This window comes from Gopherus evgoodei, chromosome 13 (genome assembly GCF_007399415.2).
Source record: "Gopherus evgoodei ecotype Sinaloan lineage chromosome 13, rGopEvg1_v1.p, whole genome shotgun sequence".
NCBI lineage: Eukaryota > Metazoa > Chordata > Testudines > Testudinidae > Gopherus > Gopherus evgoodei.
In genome coordinates, this window is record NC_044334.1 from 5,184,250 (window position 1) to 5,200,339 (window position 16,090).

Genomic DNA, 16,090 nt, shown 5'->3' on the forward strand with positions numbered 1-16,090 from the left:
TACTATCAGTGTAGCTAACGGGGTGATGAGGGGGAGAAGAGAAGACAGAATGCAGCTTAAAGGAGCACAGAACTTACCTGCATGATCTTGCTAATGCTGTCAGCTCTGCTACCTTTTGGACAGGAACCCTAATGGATTTCTTTAAAAGGGTAGGGAATGGAGAAATTATGAACGGGCTGCCACTTCACCTCTACCTTTCTGGCTCACTACAGAGCCAGGATCCACAGCCTTCCAAGCTCTGCACAGCTTGGAAAACCAAAGACATTTGGGTTCCTGTGCAGAAGAAAATGTAAAACTATCAACATAACAGACCCAGAAGTCAGAAATAGAGAAGAACATGTAGATCACAAAAGTCTCATCTCTCTACCCAAACAGGATTGCTCTCCACAGAACAACGGCAATTGGAGACTTCTGTATGTTTGGGCCAAGTGGGTATTAAGGACAGAGCCTCTCAAACACTTCACCTACCGAACAGAAAGTGTAAAATCTCCTGGGTTACTTTTACTGGGCCGGGCCAGAAAGCTGCCATCAACACCTCTTGTCAGCAGTAAATTTTCTGCCTCCACTCCACTAATATTCGGGTGAAACCATCTACACAAGATAGAGAAGAAAAATAATTTAAAACCAGACTCTCTCTTTAGCTGATGCCACATTGCCACACAAATATCAGATAACATTAAAAATCACTGGATGCAATATTGGATTTTAAAGAATTTTGTTATGCTTTGAAAAAAATCATCTCAAAAAATTTCAATATAATTCTAACTTGTACTTTTCATGTCACCAATTAAAAGTAGGTTTTCTTCTACATAGCATGAAGATCCTCTGATAAGAGATGTCATATAAGTGAAAGTACTCTAGCCACACCATTGGAAACTGTTTATTTCAGAGGAGACATGATAAAAAGTATATAAAACAAATGGTATAGAGCAGAGACGTCAGGGGCTCATATTTATCCTCTCATAACACAACAGCAAAGTCAAATTCAATGAAACTGAAAGACAACTAATAAGAACAAAAACATGCACTCTTCACCACCAGCATACACACAACTTGTGGAACTCGATGCCACCATATTCCATGGAGGTCTACAGCTTATTAGAACTGAAGAAAAAATTAGACACATAAGAATACTGAAAACATCCAAAGTAACATTAAGACAGTTTTATTTAAAAAAGTAAAAATAAAACAAAACCTCATGCTTCAGGGCAAAATCGATCACCGACGGATGACGGGAAGTTTCTTCCTGACTCCCTTTGTGGACAAGTTATTCCACAATTGTCCAAAATATAGCTTTCTTACACCTTCCGCTGAAGCATCTGGTACTGGCCACTGCCAGTGACTGGCTACCTGACTAGATGGAGCAATGCTCTGATCTGGTCTGTCAGTTCCTATGGTCCTAAAATATCACACTCTTAAAATACAAAACACAGAGGAACATCATATTGGTTTTCACCACCCACACGCAGCCTCCTGAATGACTAAAACAGTGGACCTCGCCAGAGGAGAACCATATATGGCCTATATCTAAAACTGAAGAGGTCAGCATCACCACCTATGGCATTACATTTCAGCAGACTTATTCGTAGTGATTTAGTTAACAAGTCCATGTTTTCCGTATCGTCGTACAGAGAGTTTTATTCCTCTGCTGCAATACAGAAGTAATGCAACATTAAGATGACCATCAACTCTACTGCCCACAAACACCTGTCAGGGATGGTCTAGATAATATTTAGTCCTCCCATGAGTGCAGAGGACTAGACTAGATGGACTATCGAGGTTCCTTCCAGTCCTATGAGTCTATGATTTAGGTAACTGGAAATGATATCCAGGCACATGCTTTGTGGACTAAGGAGAGACTAGGATTATTATACTATCAATGCAATCAACTGAAGAGAAAATCTGAGGTTTGCATCAGCCCTCACTATCCATTATCTCCCTCTCCACCATGGCTCCCCTGTACAGACCAAAGGATGCTCTCTCACAAGGAAGTGACTTAGGGAAATATAGGTTGGAAGCTGAATCAATACAGACATGTATATTAAAGACACATGAAAATTGCACACATACTAATAAGATAAGCTCCTTTCCCAAAAATTCAGAAACAAAGACAATACTAAAAAAAACTCACTTTTTAGATGAGTTCACCTTCATGCAGAGACTGAGAATGGAAAATTTCTACCAAAAAGTGTTCCAGAAAGTTGCAACAGAAACTTAATTACAGCTGTAAATATCTACTATTTCAATTACCTTTTGGTCCAAAACATAAGTCTGATTCCCCTGGTACAGGGATCTCCACCATGGCGCCCGCCGGGGCGTCTAAGTGTGCCCATATACTGGCCGGCAGATAAGCATCTGCCGAAATGCTGTCGACAAGCAGCGTCATCCAGAGGCGTCGCCGCCGAAATGCCTCTGGATGACACTGCTTGTTGGCGGTATTTCGATGGCGATACCTATTGACGTTGCTGCTTGTTGGTGGCATTTCAGCGGATGCTAATCCGCCGCCACGGTCTTCCGTGGCTCGTCGTCTGATACCTGCCAGACAAAAAAGGTTGGGGGCCACTACTCTAGTAGAACTGGGGCAATGGAGAAACAATACACAATTAGATGTCAGAGGAGAGTTCCCAATTTAACCAGGCAGGTTTTAAAAGCTGAGAAACTAAAAGTGCCTTCACTGCCACCCAGATGGCCAAGACAGAACACAGAACAAAATACAGCACTGTCACAGAAATGCAAAATGCTGGGCAAACAGCATGCAACCATTTGACTCCAGTGGCTTTGCCAGACTACTTGTTCGGTTTTTATCTTCACCTCAACCCTTGAAATTAAAGTCTTCCTAGACATTTGAAAGGCTTCATTATTTTTGTAACCGCTATAAATCATGCACCCCTGGACATATGCACTTTGATTATAGACTTACACAGCATATCTGAGAGAAAGCAGCAGAATCCACTGCTCTTGAAAAACCCAGTGAATTTTTCCCTGAGTAAAGCAAAACATCACAGCAATAAAGACACTTGGCTGCATGGCAGAAATCTGCTCAGTTACACTTATAAAAATACTATAACTAACAATGTACATAGCATTCCTGATTATTCCCAACATAAATCCACATTTCACAGTAAGCTGCCATAACAGAAAGCTGTGCAAGTGCATGTTCAAACAGGGCAGCTCTTTTAATTGGTTCAGCAATTCTTGAAAGGCAGCTTAAATTGAGAAAGACTTGTTATCGTTATTCCAATAATGTAATATTCCATACTCCCTACTCTGGCAAATTTTTCCCAGTAAAGCATACTCTGGCCACCTTTAGAGCTTCCCCAAGCCAAGTCCCCAACAGAGTCAGTCTAGCTAATATACCCATGGAAATTAGAAGTAAAGGTGCACAAGTGCAACTTAAAAAGGAAGTAATTCTACATGGGAACCTTAGATCTATCTGCCTATGTATATCCTATCTAACCAAGAGAACCCCTTTCAGAATATTGCACCTTTAGCAGAGCCACCAACAAAATAAACTACTCTGGGTATAGCTCAAACCAGAAACATATAAGTAAAAATCCAACTACAGTACTTTGAGTTATCACAACAGACAAGAGTTAATCAATTGACAGATAATCTTATATTTATCCCATGCTCATGATCCTGAAAGACCTCAAAGTTCTTCAAACTATAAATATGCAATACCACTGCAATGCAGCTGCTTCTGGGCAGTAATCAATCAGCACAACAGCAAGACATGCATTTTGGCTAATAAAACTGGGGAAAACCCCTACTCTTCCCTAAGAGATTCATGGGATCTTCAACGCCCACTCAGGACTTCATCTTTCCTCATCTCCTTTGAAAAATACACATGGTATGTGCATGATATTCAACCTAGTTACCTTGAAAGAATGAAGAGAATAAAGCCTGTTAGCTGGATTGGCAAGTTTCTACCATCACCAACTAAACCCAGCAACAGAACCTGACAGTCTGCTACTCACTTTCACCCAATTAAGTAACCGATAACTTTAACCTCTTCTGGACTCCAGATGATCACCACACTTGCTTAGAAAAGAGGAATGTATGGTTAACACATAGTATGTATTATGTGGACTGTGCATTATGAAAGACGGACTTAACCCACACTGGTGACCAGCCATTAAGTGGCAACAAGATGACCCTGTCAAAAATAAAAAATCAAAAAAATCTTAGGGTCAGAGGGATTGAATTATGAAGAAAGATTATACGGACCAAGGGCTGGACTTTTAAAAGTATTCAGATGCCAAAAGATGCAGGCAGGCGTCTAGTACAATTTTCAAAAGCAGCTATCTTTAGACATCTTTAAACATCTGGTCCTAAATGTGTACAACTAGACTAAGCAGTTAAGTGGAGAACGCACAAACACTCTACAAGTACCTGGAAGGTGTAAACTGCAAGAAGAATTGTATGTGGTATACAGGGAGACACGGGGATAGAACTAGGATGAAATTAATAATGGGAAAATTTTGCCTGAATGTCAAGAAAAGTTTCCTGATGGGGAAATGTATTAATCTTTGGAATAGTCTGCCAAGAAAAGCAGTGCAAGCCTCACTGCCTGGGATTTTAATAACCAGACTGGACTGGATGCTAGAAAATGTACTCCAAGAAACAATCTGGATATGTAAGTTTCCCACAGTCACACCCCAATATGTAACTTCTATGAGAAGCAATACTTTCAAAACATTGCCATGCAGGAATTTTTAATGTATGTGGGATCTAAGTGAAGATTTTATTGAATTTTAGTTATAATTACATGAAAAAGTGAAGCATAGATACAAGAATGTGAACATACTGGTATCAATCCTACAGGCATGCCACATGCAGAATTTCCACTAACTTCACTGCGAATTTCCACACATACTACTTGCAACGCCTGGTCCTCCAAGTACACAAATATAGATACCACCACATTACTAGTTAGACACATCATGTAAAGTTACGCCAAAAGACAATACATCTCAGTGAACAGAAGGGACCGTAATATAACCTATTTGAAAACTGGTTACGGAATCATGTAAGAGATTGTGAAAGGAGGATCCCTCTTCCTGTAGCCCACCAAAGCTGGGGTTTGGGACCAAAAAAGGTACATCCAGGAAAGTGACCAAGTTTTTGCACATGTTGTAACTTCTGTACTAATGGTAACTGGTTCTCCTGCTCTCTCACCCTTGTATTTTTGGCTTTGAGTAGGAAGACACATTTGTCAACCACCCCAAATAGAAAAAAAATGGGGGCGTTAGTGATCTATGTTAAATGGTTCCGGACCGGTGATCAGGGTAACCACGTTTGGCATATTGCCACCACATTTGCGCTTTTGAACCATGCTGTCCACATCCTTTCCAACACTGGTGGGAGAGCACAGAGTAATATAAATCCTATAGAGGATTTTCACTTACATTTCCTTTCATAGGAATGGAATGTATTTTAGATTTTCTTCTGCTTTCCTTTTCTAGCTCTGTTCTAAGCAGACACAGGAGTTACTCCTAGTGTAAAATTGACCAAGAGCCTATACTACAATCAAAAACCCAATACATAGCAACATATTCTATTTATGCCCACAATGAGAACTGAGGGTTTAATGTTCCCCAAAGCATGATTTAATGGTTTCAGCCACATAGCATTCTACTTGGTATTTTACAATAAGGCAAAAATGCCTGTGGAAAGATAACCAATTAGACAGTCAAACATCATTTACAACAAGGACAATGGGGATAGTAGAAGGCCTTTTCCAAGAGTATTTTTTTAAATATATATAGAGAGAGAGCGTGCGCAGGGCACATGCCCTTATTTCAGATAAAGAAATATTCTGGAGAATCAGGGTATGACTGTACAAAAGCCCGCTTTGCAGAACTCAGAAGGTTTAGGACATTCTTGAATCACATACTACATTAACAGTGTATTTCTCTTTTCTGATTAGAGTTTGAATAGTCAGCAAAATTTTGGAGGGAGGGAGGGAGGGAAGAGGAGCACAGTATCGATTTACCACCTTGAAGAGAGAAACAAAATCAATATGATTCTCCATTTCATGATTGGGCTACTCAGATCTCCGTTTAGACTGCAGAACAGATTAGAGTGCTTCTGGGTTTTGGCTGACACGGACAGACAGATCGGGAAAGCTGTGAGTTTTAGTTTAATTATTCCTACTTACAGGCTTACTGGTTTGTCTGTATTTCTAATCTTTATTCACTCTCTCTCATGAACCCCTTTTAATTTTAACTTTCGTATGGGCTAAGAGGGCCAATTCTCAAGAGTCAGACAGCAAGCAAAGACTGTAAAATGGGCACTTAACTAATGCAGGCACATGCATTTTAGGCTTTATTTTAAAAGGGGGGTGGGAAAGCATCACTGAAACTGACATGAAAAGAAACACTTAAGATTCCACCATCCCATTTCAATTTTAAAATTTCCCTCCCACTTTAAATATCTACCCAAGCTGCTGGAAATCCAAACACCATAATATGGTGCTAGGAGGGAAGAGAACCCTGAAATAAAATTGATAATCTAGCTTCATCATTCTAAACTGAAAAAGAAAAAGTAAACAGACAGTGTAAAGCAAATCAGATTTTTAAAAATACTGTCAGCTTTCATAATAAAAGGAATTAAATATACATAAAATTTAATTATGATATTTCTATCTTGATAGTGCTCCTTTAATTCAATTATGGTGATAGACTGCCAGTCCAAAAAGAGTGAATAAAAGAAAACAAACAGAAAATGTACTGACAAAGTATAAACAAGAACCTTCTACAAAATAAAAATAAGATGCGGAAAGACATACACTTCTACAATAAACATGAACTGAACTGAGTTTTTCAAACTCTAAATCCAGCAATATTGCAGGTATTTGGAAGTTGATTGTACACCGCTAAACTGCACGTATAGACCACCTAAACATTAGCCTGCACTTAATAACTGTAGAAGCTGTTTCACGTTTCAATTCCCAAATCCGCACACTCAGTAATGCATGGGCTGCTAATGCCACTGCCAGACGGGGTGAAGTCCCCCCATCCTGGAACGCCAGACGGACAGCTGACTGGGTCACTGAGTACATTAAACTGTGATCTGCCGGGGGAGGGCCCCTGCCTACACCAAAGAACACCGGGGGGGGGCTGCTGCCCTTTAATTAACCGCAGCAGAGATCGGCCCCGCACCAAGGGGGGGAGCGGCTCGCCCTGCCCAGGGGAGCCTCTGCCGCCCACCGCCGGGCCCTTTGCTCCGGGGGAAGATGGGGCCCCGCCCCCCACAGTGAAAGGGGCAGGTGGCCCTGACCCCCCCCCGCCTCACCTCCGCGATGTCATTTTCCCCCGCGGCGCCTGCAGCTGCCCGTCCCCCCGAGTCTCGGCCTCTCACGGGGAGGGCCCTCCCCCGGCGGGACGCGGCCTGGGGGACCCGGAGGGGAGCGTGAAAAGCAGCCGCAGCCAGGCCGCGGAGACACAGAACCCCGGCGCAGCCTGCCGAACGTCATCCGCCCGCGACCGGCCCGGCCCGGCCCGGCCTCCAGCGGTGGGGGCGGGGAGGGGCCCTGCCGGCGCACGCTGGGCGGCCCGGCCTGCAGCGCTGCTGGCTGCACAGTGCGGCCGTGCCTGGGGGCTGCATTTCCTTATCCCAGGAGCTGCATGGAGTGATGGCTGGATGGTTTAGAGGAGCTCTGCATGCACCCATAGGTGCATCTTCTGAGCACTCTCCGCGTGCACAGGATCAGATTTTAAATGTCTCATGCTAACACATGGTACTTAAAGTAGCACCTTTCATCTAAATCTTTTACAAACATGATCTGAGGCGATACTGTTAACTTGATTTTAATGACTGTTTTTTAAAAAAAATCAGTGTGCCGATCGAGATTCTTTTTTAAACAGTGCTATTTAAAAAAAAATCCTCTTCCAAAAATATAAGGCATCTTACTTCCACACGGGAGTCATCCATCCTACCGCATGAGAGGGGAAGCGCAACTCACCATCAACAAAATCCTTTACTATATTCAAAATGCTCTCAAAAGCTCAAAGAAACAAAGTTAAAAAGAAAGATTTGTCTCTGATCTTTTTCATTTGTAGTTGGGGGTTACACATAAGAGAAGGTACAATTCTTGTCTACAGTTGTGTTTTTCAAGTCAATAGTATCACCTTAAGTAACCTTTATACAACTCTGCGAAGTAGCTGTTTGATATAATATGCACACGGGGAAACTAAAGTATATAGAACCATGACGCTGATATGTGTAGGTTTATTACTAATCAGGACCCCAATTCTGCAGATTTACACAAACTTAACTTTCACAAGTTCCAGATAGTGAAGTTAAACACTTAGCTGTTTGCTACATTGTGGGGGGGGGGGGGGGCCGTAGGTCATCTGCAGAACCAAGAACAGAACCCACAAACCCTGTAACTACTCAACACATCACATACCTTCTTCTCCAACCCCAGCCAAGATAGAAACCAGACAGTCCCACTCGTGACCAACTCCCACTACCCCGTTCTATAACCAGAGGGCGAGAGTGTCCTCCCTTTGACCCTCCTCCGCTCCGTAGTGAGACCTATGGGCAGCCAGAAACCGCTACAGGCCACAGACTACATCTCCCAACGTGCCCCGGAGTGGACGGGGTGACGTCAGACGCTAGGCTCGCTTTAGAGTCGGGTTCCCGGATGTAGCTCCCTTTCCCTTCTAGGAAGGTAAGAATGGCGGAGTGGCGGCGTTTATAGCGGGGGAGCGGTAGCTACTATCTGCCGCCATCTGCCGTGAGGAGGCTCCGAAGGGCCCGCGGGTCCGTCTTGGGGGCTCCGGGGGGCCCGGATGCACGCGGGGGGGCACGTATGTGCGGAGTTCGCGGGCCGCGGTAACTCCGGGGACTGTAGGCCGCGGATGGCCCGCTATGGTGACTGGGGACCCGGCATCCTCCGTAATGGAGTGAATAACTCCTCGGTGGGGGGTGATCCTAAGAGCCCCCTTCCCTGGGCGGTGACCAGACTCGGCCGGAGCAGAGGTTGGGAGCCTGTAAAGGGCAGCTCCAGCCCGGCTTCCGAAACGTATGAGGACGCTCCAGCCAGAAGCAGATCGGATCGTATGGGCGGTAGACACACAGAGGACGAGGATTCTTCCTTCGCCTCCAGTCTCTGCTCCCTGCGGTAAATCCTGCCTGAGCCTGGCCAGCTTGAGGACTCCGTCTAGGGCATGTAAAAGCCCCAAGTCACCATGTGGCTATGGCCTTGGGCATGAGAAGCTGGTTATTGCCCCTCTCTCTACTTGCCTCTATGGGCTGTCATGCAGTTGCAGCCCCAACTTGTATTTGCATGTTTCTCTTCCCTGGGATCTCTGCTTTAGTACTTTTTGAACATGGTCAGGTATCTGAATTATATCACCTGTATTTACTATATACGTGGCCTTGTTACAAGCAAGATGCAATGGATGTGGTGTCCTGTGCATCTTGATTAGGCTCCATGTAGTTTAGGTGGCTTTGATGCAAAAGATAGTACAGTAAACATACTCCAGTAGTCTCAAGATCACTGTAGGAATACACCTCTACCCCAATATAACATGACCCAATATAATGCCGTAAAAGCAGTGTTCAGGGGGCGGGAGAGGAAGCTGCACATGCCAGTGGGATTGTGGGATCAAAGCAAGTTTGATATAACACAGTTTCACCTATAATGCGGTAAGATTGTTTGGCTCCTGAGGACAGCATTATATTGAAGTAGAGGTGTACCATGGATATTTTAAGTATAATTTGCTTGTTTTTTGCAGCCATTACATTTTTTCTGTGCAGTTTCTTTGTTTAATGTGACACATCACTAATGCTTAATTTTGATATTTGGTAGATGGCAGACGAGAAGAAGGCAAAGAAGCCTAAAAAGCACCATGCAAGCCGGAACCCAGTGCTGGCCCGAGGAATTGGGAGATATTCCCGATCGGCGATGTATGCCAGAAAAGCCATGTACAAGCGCAAGTATGAAGCGTCAGAAACAAAGGTATAAAGGGAATGAATTTCCGTGTTTATTAACTAATTAGGTTGTGTCTCAAACTTTCATAACTTGTCTGAAATTTTTTTTTGGTTTGTCAATAGATAGAAAAGAAAAAGAGAGAGAAAGCACCGGCTACCCTCACAAAACCAGTTGGGGGAGATAAGAATGGAGGCAACCGTGTGGTAAAAGTTCGTAAAATGGTAAGAATAGATAAGTGGGGAAAACTAACTAAATTGCACAAGCAGAATTTTGCTCCTGGTAAACACCGAGTTACAGAGTTGCACTGATGTAGATGACAAGAGAGTATGCTTCCTATTCTGTAATGAAAACCTTCCTTAGTGCTGCTATTAATGTACTTCTGGGCTACGAGACAGTATAATCTCTGCTATAGGTTGTCTGTATAGCACTGTAAAACTGTTACGTAGGTACTTGCATTTAAGCTAGTGATTTATTTATATATTGGGTTTTTTTGGGAGGTTTAAAAAACAAGGGGTAAGAGTCTTGCTTTTAAAGAGATACGCACATCACATCTTTATATTTACTGTGGCTTTTGTGTAGTAATATTCTAGAACAGGCGTTCCGTAATTGGTGCATGCATCACCGATATTATGGGAGCTTGATGTTCCGTACATTTACTTCACAATAATTTTTTTATTAAAGAAGGTGGCACACTTAACAGTAAAGCTGGAGAGCAGCTGTTCCAGGCAAACTAGGAACCTTTTAGTTCACACCCACAGTGTTCACATGGGGGAGCTACAGCATAGCGCTGCTATTCACACCTCTGTTGGGCAGTGTAGATGTGGCCTGAATCAGAGAACGTGTACAGTTGGCTTCTGGGTGTGTATTACTGGGCTAATTGCCTGTGGACATGTAAAGGAGACTACTGCATGCAGCATTAAGGAGATTCCCATGGGAATACCCTGACAACCTCCGTGATGGACTAGGTTCATTGTTTGAATGGGCATAGGCCTATGAATGAGCAGCACAGTAGGGCTCCTCTGGCATCTCTCTAGTGAATTGTAAATACAATCACAAATAACATGCATTTACTTTATTTTTCTTTCTATGTTGTGTAACTGATTAGCTATCTGACGCAAAATCGTGTACCTAACATGTATCGCTCAGAAGTGCCAGTTTCTTTAAAATGCTAGCCTGCAGCAGAGTGAATCCTGTGCACAACAGAGAAACAAACAAAATCTAAAGTGGGATAGGGTGGAAATGGCCTTTCAGGAAAAATAATCTTCCCATGAGAGAAGAGGGGTTGCATCCACTAAAAGGGGAAGGATCAAAACTCAGATTAAACTGTTTTTGCTAAGTTCACTGATGGAATAGTAAAAGTGCAGTTTTGGCTAATAATTTGCTGCTTTTTCCCTAGCCTAGATATTATCCAACTGAAGACGTTCCTCGCAAGCTCTTAAGTCACGGCAAAAAGCCCTTCTGCGAACACAAGAGGAAACTGCGGGCTTCTATTACTCCAGGAACTGTTCTGATCATTCTCACTGGTCGCCACAGAGGCAAGGTAAAGAATTGTCTTTCATATATCCTTTCATGCCACATCTGCTCTTCAAATATTCGTTGGCTGGTCTGTTAGAAGTTTCTGTATGCTCTGCAGAACCTATGATGGCATAGCCCCCCATTATAAATGCAGCATATACCAACAGGAGTTTTTTAGTCAGTGCTGGGGTGAGGGTTTTCTGCACACCCCTGACTGATGATTTATACATTAATGTACCTATAAGTGTAGACTATGCCTTGCTTATACCTCTGTGATAGGTAAAGAATTGGAGGGACTTGCAGTTGATTGATTGCCAGACTTTACCCAATATAAACCCATGTAACTTACAAAAGGGGCTACTTGGGAATGAAATTGTTGGGTCCCACGCCAGTTCCTGTGCCAGTTTTTTTAATTCTGTTCTAGACAATTTAAACATAGTCCAGCTACTTAGGTTTCTAGTTTGGTTTCCCTAACCATTGGGAATGGGCCCTGTCAAATTAGAACAGTTTTTGTTCTCACGTGTTGTGGATTTGGTACTGCTATACCTTTTGCCTTTCTGGCTAAAGTGTGTGTCTCCTCCTTTGTAACTTCTTTTACAAAAATCGGGTCCTGATATTTTCCCAGACATCAAACTGCATTTAGCATTGCTGTCTGAGACTAATGTCCTATTGTGTTCGCTTTTCAGCGTGTGGTCTTCCTGAAGCAGCTTGCTAGTGGCCTGTTGCTGGTAACGGGTAAGAAACTTGATTCACTCAAGTCTGTTGAATTCCTGTTCAGCGCATTGTAAGTCTGTCCGTGCAGCCTGTCTTCAGACTCTACCATGATTGCCATTGTTGTACTTGTCTGGGAATAGAAATTTTTCTGACTAACCTGAGGTACCCATGACATGACTGTTCTAAGTTCTGATATCATACAATTTTCCAATGCTAGAAACGCTGGATAGCACTGGAAATCTGAGAAAGGGCGTGAAGTATCCTTCCTTTAGCAAAAGAGAGTACCTCATTGACAGTACCAATAACTTGCAGTTAAGCTTTGTGGAGGTAACACTTCTTTTTAATAAAGTATCATTGTGCTTTAACATCTGAAAATACTGACAACGCAAGGAGGCTCTTAGCATTATCAGAAGCCTTGAGAAAGGTGTTTCCTAATTTTCCTTATTAGTTCAGATTTTAGTAGGGGAAGCCAACTGTCCTCTGCAAGAACACAGTCACTTCAAACTAATCGTCCTAATGGAAAGTGTAAAAAGACCTTTTTAGTGTAGCTAAAGATGCAAACTAGAAAGGGAGTACTATTTCTCCAGTGATAAGGTGACACTGCAACTCATTCGAAGTATTTTTCTATGCCACCAGGACCCTTGGCTATCAATCGTGTCCCTCTGCGCAGGACTCACCAGAAATTCGTTATTGCCACATCTACCAAGGTTGATATCTCTGGGGTGAAACTTCCAAAACATCTCACTGATGCCTACTTTAAGAAGAAGAGGCTGCGTAAGCCCAAACATCAAGAAGGCGAGATCTTTGACACTGAGAAAGAAGTACGGATAACAATGATTAGTATTCCTATTTGCAAATGTCTTTTTCAATGTTTGTAGCCGAGGTGGAAGGGGAAGGAGAAGTCTTTCCATGAAACAGATTAAATGTTTAAGAATAAGAACATGTTAAAAGAAAGCAAGGTCAAGTTCACTAAAATGCAAGAATATGACAACATTGGGAAAGTGGTGCAACCGTGTTGGTCACAGGATATTTGAGACAAAGTGAGTGAGGTAATTTTTTAAGACCAACTTCTGTTGGTGAAGGAGACAGGCTTTCAAGACATAGTGCTTTTCAGATGTTACCTTTCACAGTGTGTGTCTCTAACACTTGGGGGGGAGAGAGAGAGATCTTAAAATGTTGCTGTTATCAAAATAACTCCATACTGAGGAGGTGCTTGAACACAGGTTCTTAATGCAGCATCTCCTGTGTGCATGGTCTCAATCTTGTACTGTAAACTGATTCATAAAATAGTCCTGAATTTTCTTAATGCACATTCCATGGTCTGTTGTCCATAAATGTTCCACGTTTTGTGATTTTAGGGACTCCATTTGCACCATAGCATTAGCTGATTAAATTTAGCAACAGCTCTTTTAGCTAAGATCTATTCCTACTCTTTTAAACATATCAGTTGTGTAAACTCAAACAGCTTTAACTATCTACTGTAGGTGACTTGAGTCTTGTGGCCCAAATAGAACTACTTTTTGTTTGTTGTTCCCTGGAATGAAAATTCCAAGTGCATGCTGAGAAATGCTTACCCAGTGAAAAAGCCCTTGCCATGGCAGGAAGCAAGAAGCCAGCCGTATCTCTGTAGGGATAACCAACTGTTCCTAAATCTCTGCAGTATTTTAACTCTCTTAATTTTGTTCTTTAGAAATACGAGATAACAGACCAACGCAAGGCAGACCAGAAGACAGTGGACTCACAAATCCTGTCAAGAATCAAGAAGGTGCCTCAGCTCCGTGGCTACCTGCGTTCTGTATTTTATCTCTCCAATGGAGTTTATCCTCACAAATTGGTGTTCTAAATTTTCTGAAAACACATTAAAATTGGGGAAATACTGAGGTTTGTCTGATTCCAGTTATAGTTTACTTTGTAATATGCAGATCTTAACACAGTTTGGATTGAATTAGAAAACTGCTGGGGTTTTAAGTTGTGGTATTTTGAGGAACGTGACCTTGCATTTCGAACAGATGGAGTTTCTTACATGACGTAAGAGCAAATGACAGCTTTCAGAAATGCACTGTTAGAACCATTAGTCCGATTTAAAATGATAGGAGTGCTAGGCTCGGTCCTCACGCTACTCGGGAAGGATATCCTCTACAGGCCTTCTGGCTAGTACTAGTGACAAATTGGGGTAAACTTTTTCAGGGTTTTTAGTCAGTCTTCTTACTTTCCACGTCCTGCCATAAATGGACCCAGTGTTTCTATCCATAACTATTAACTTGATTGTTCACATGTGTATGTGTGACTCCCCTGGTATATTTGCTTACTGATAATGTGGGAATAAGTCCTGGTTTCAATTTCTGGCTCTGACAGACTTCCTGGGGGTGTTTTGACAAATCATCTGAGCTTGGTGCTTCCATTTGTTCACATACAAGAGCTTGACCCTGCAAGGTGCTGAGCACCCTGGTCCTGATCCAACAAACCACTTAACCATGCAAGTAGTCCCACAGAAGTTCATAGGCCTACTGAGGTGTTCAGCCAAGTACATAAGTGCGTGGAATGTTGCAGCACTGGACCATTATGGTAGGTCTTGCTCACTGGCCAAGGTAGCTGGACCTCTTTAAAAATCTGCCACTGCAATATGCTACATAAGGGCAAAGTTGTCTAAAAATGTACACCTTGGTATCTATCAAAATACACTCTAATTCATTGCTGTCAAATTCCTGAGCCACAGACGAGATGGCAGCCCACTCAATGTATTTTTATTGCCTTCATGACATACAGAGTTCTGCAAAATTTTAGAAAATCTTCATATTAAAAAAAAAAGGCAGCCCACATGGTTGCAAAAATAACTTTCACATGTGACTCAAGTCAAGCAATGCAGTGATTTCTTCTAGAGTCAGCAACATTCATTATTTCATTGCTGATCATTTTAGCAGATGGAACATGAGCTGAGAGTTGCTGTAGGAAAGGGGGAGGTGGAGGAGGCAGAAATAGGGCCCCTTAAAGGTGAGTATGATCTGCCAACTGAGCAGTGTTGAATATAATAGTAAGTGAATAAATTACCAAGTTACAAGACAAAGGCAATATTCTACCTGGGGGGATAGGGAGAGTGTTTTGTTGTTTGTACAGTGCCTGGTATAATGGGCCCAGCCTGTGACTAGGGCTCCTAGGCCTTACTACACTACAGCTAAGTACAGGAGAGGCTCTGTGACTTGAAGGTACTACATAGCCCAAACTTATGCCCCAGCCCTCTGAGTAAAACTGGATTTTGGCTCTCCACAAAGTGAGTGAGGCTCCTGTTCTAGTCAGCATAGAACCTCCCATTTGCTTGAGGTGGGCACCTTCTTTCCACTAACGAGCAACAAGTTTTAGTACAAGAGAAACAAGCAGTTTAATTATAGCTGTCTAAACAAATGCTTAGTCCAAGGATCTATCCACATAGGGAAGTTTACCGATTTATTACAAACTCCCACTAAGGACACTCAGACCAGTAAACTTCTTTCTGTAGACAAGAACTTAGCCTTTGACCAAAGCTTCAGGTATCCTCAAGTGAATAACCAGGACCCCTTCTAAGCCACTGCTACATAATTCACCAGCATTTTAAAGTTGGCTGACAGGTTTGTTCAGCTAGGATTTGAATACTGTGCCTTTCATTCACTACTCACTATAGAAATCTCAAATTATACCAGTTTTCTTGCAGGCCACAACAGCTAGATACTACACATTTAAAACCAGATATCCTAGCCCAGTGGAATCGTGCAACTTGGGCAGTTTCACTCTATCCTGACCAACTTCCTAACATGCCAGCTCTTCTAAAATCCTATGCTTTCTCCCTGTTCCCTCCTGGCCCCATTATGGGATATTACTTCATTACCCCAAGCAAAGAGGACCCTCTGCTCATAAGCATAGCTGAGTTTATTTTGAAACCTGATA

At 42.6% G+C, this 16,090-nt stretch overlaps 2 protein-coding genes across 3 annotated transcripts in view; one reads left to right on the plus strand and one right to left on the minus strand.

Moving 5' to 3' along the window:
- The window catches only part of PTPN11 (protein tyrosine phosphatase non-receptor type 11), a 43,269-nt gene extending 35,803 nt beyond the window's left edge, over positions 1-7,466 (minus strand). For both annotated transcript variants that reach the window (XM_030582325.1, XM_030582324.1), the window contains exons 1-2: positions 7,297-7,466; positions 469-591 (exon numbers count right to left, since the gene is read on the minus strand). In XM_030582325.1, the coding sequence (XP_030438185.1) occupies positions 469-591; positions 7,297-7,310 (137 nt within the window). In that variant the 5' untranslated portion in view covers positions 7,311-7,466. The remainder of the gene's footprint in view (positions 1-468; positions 592-7,296) is intronic.
- A 1,112-nt stretch (positions 7,467-8,578) lies between these two features.
- Positions 8,579-14,052, plus strand: RPL6 (ribosomal protein L6). The gene is made up of 7 exons (XM_030582326.1): positions 8,579-8,677; positions 9,821-9,970; positions 10,066-10,164; positions 11,340-11,483; positions 12,145-12,193; positions 12,809-12,993; positions 13,863-14,052. Exons 2-7 carry the CDS (start codon positions 9,821-9,823, stop codon positions 14,013-14,015), a joined length of 780 nt encoding a protein of 259 aa, XP_030438186.1. The 5' UTR covers positions 8,579-8,677; the 3' UTR covers positions 14,016-14,052.
- The last annotated feature ends 2,038 nt before the right edge of the window (positions 14,053-16,090 follow it).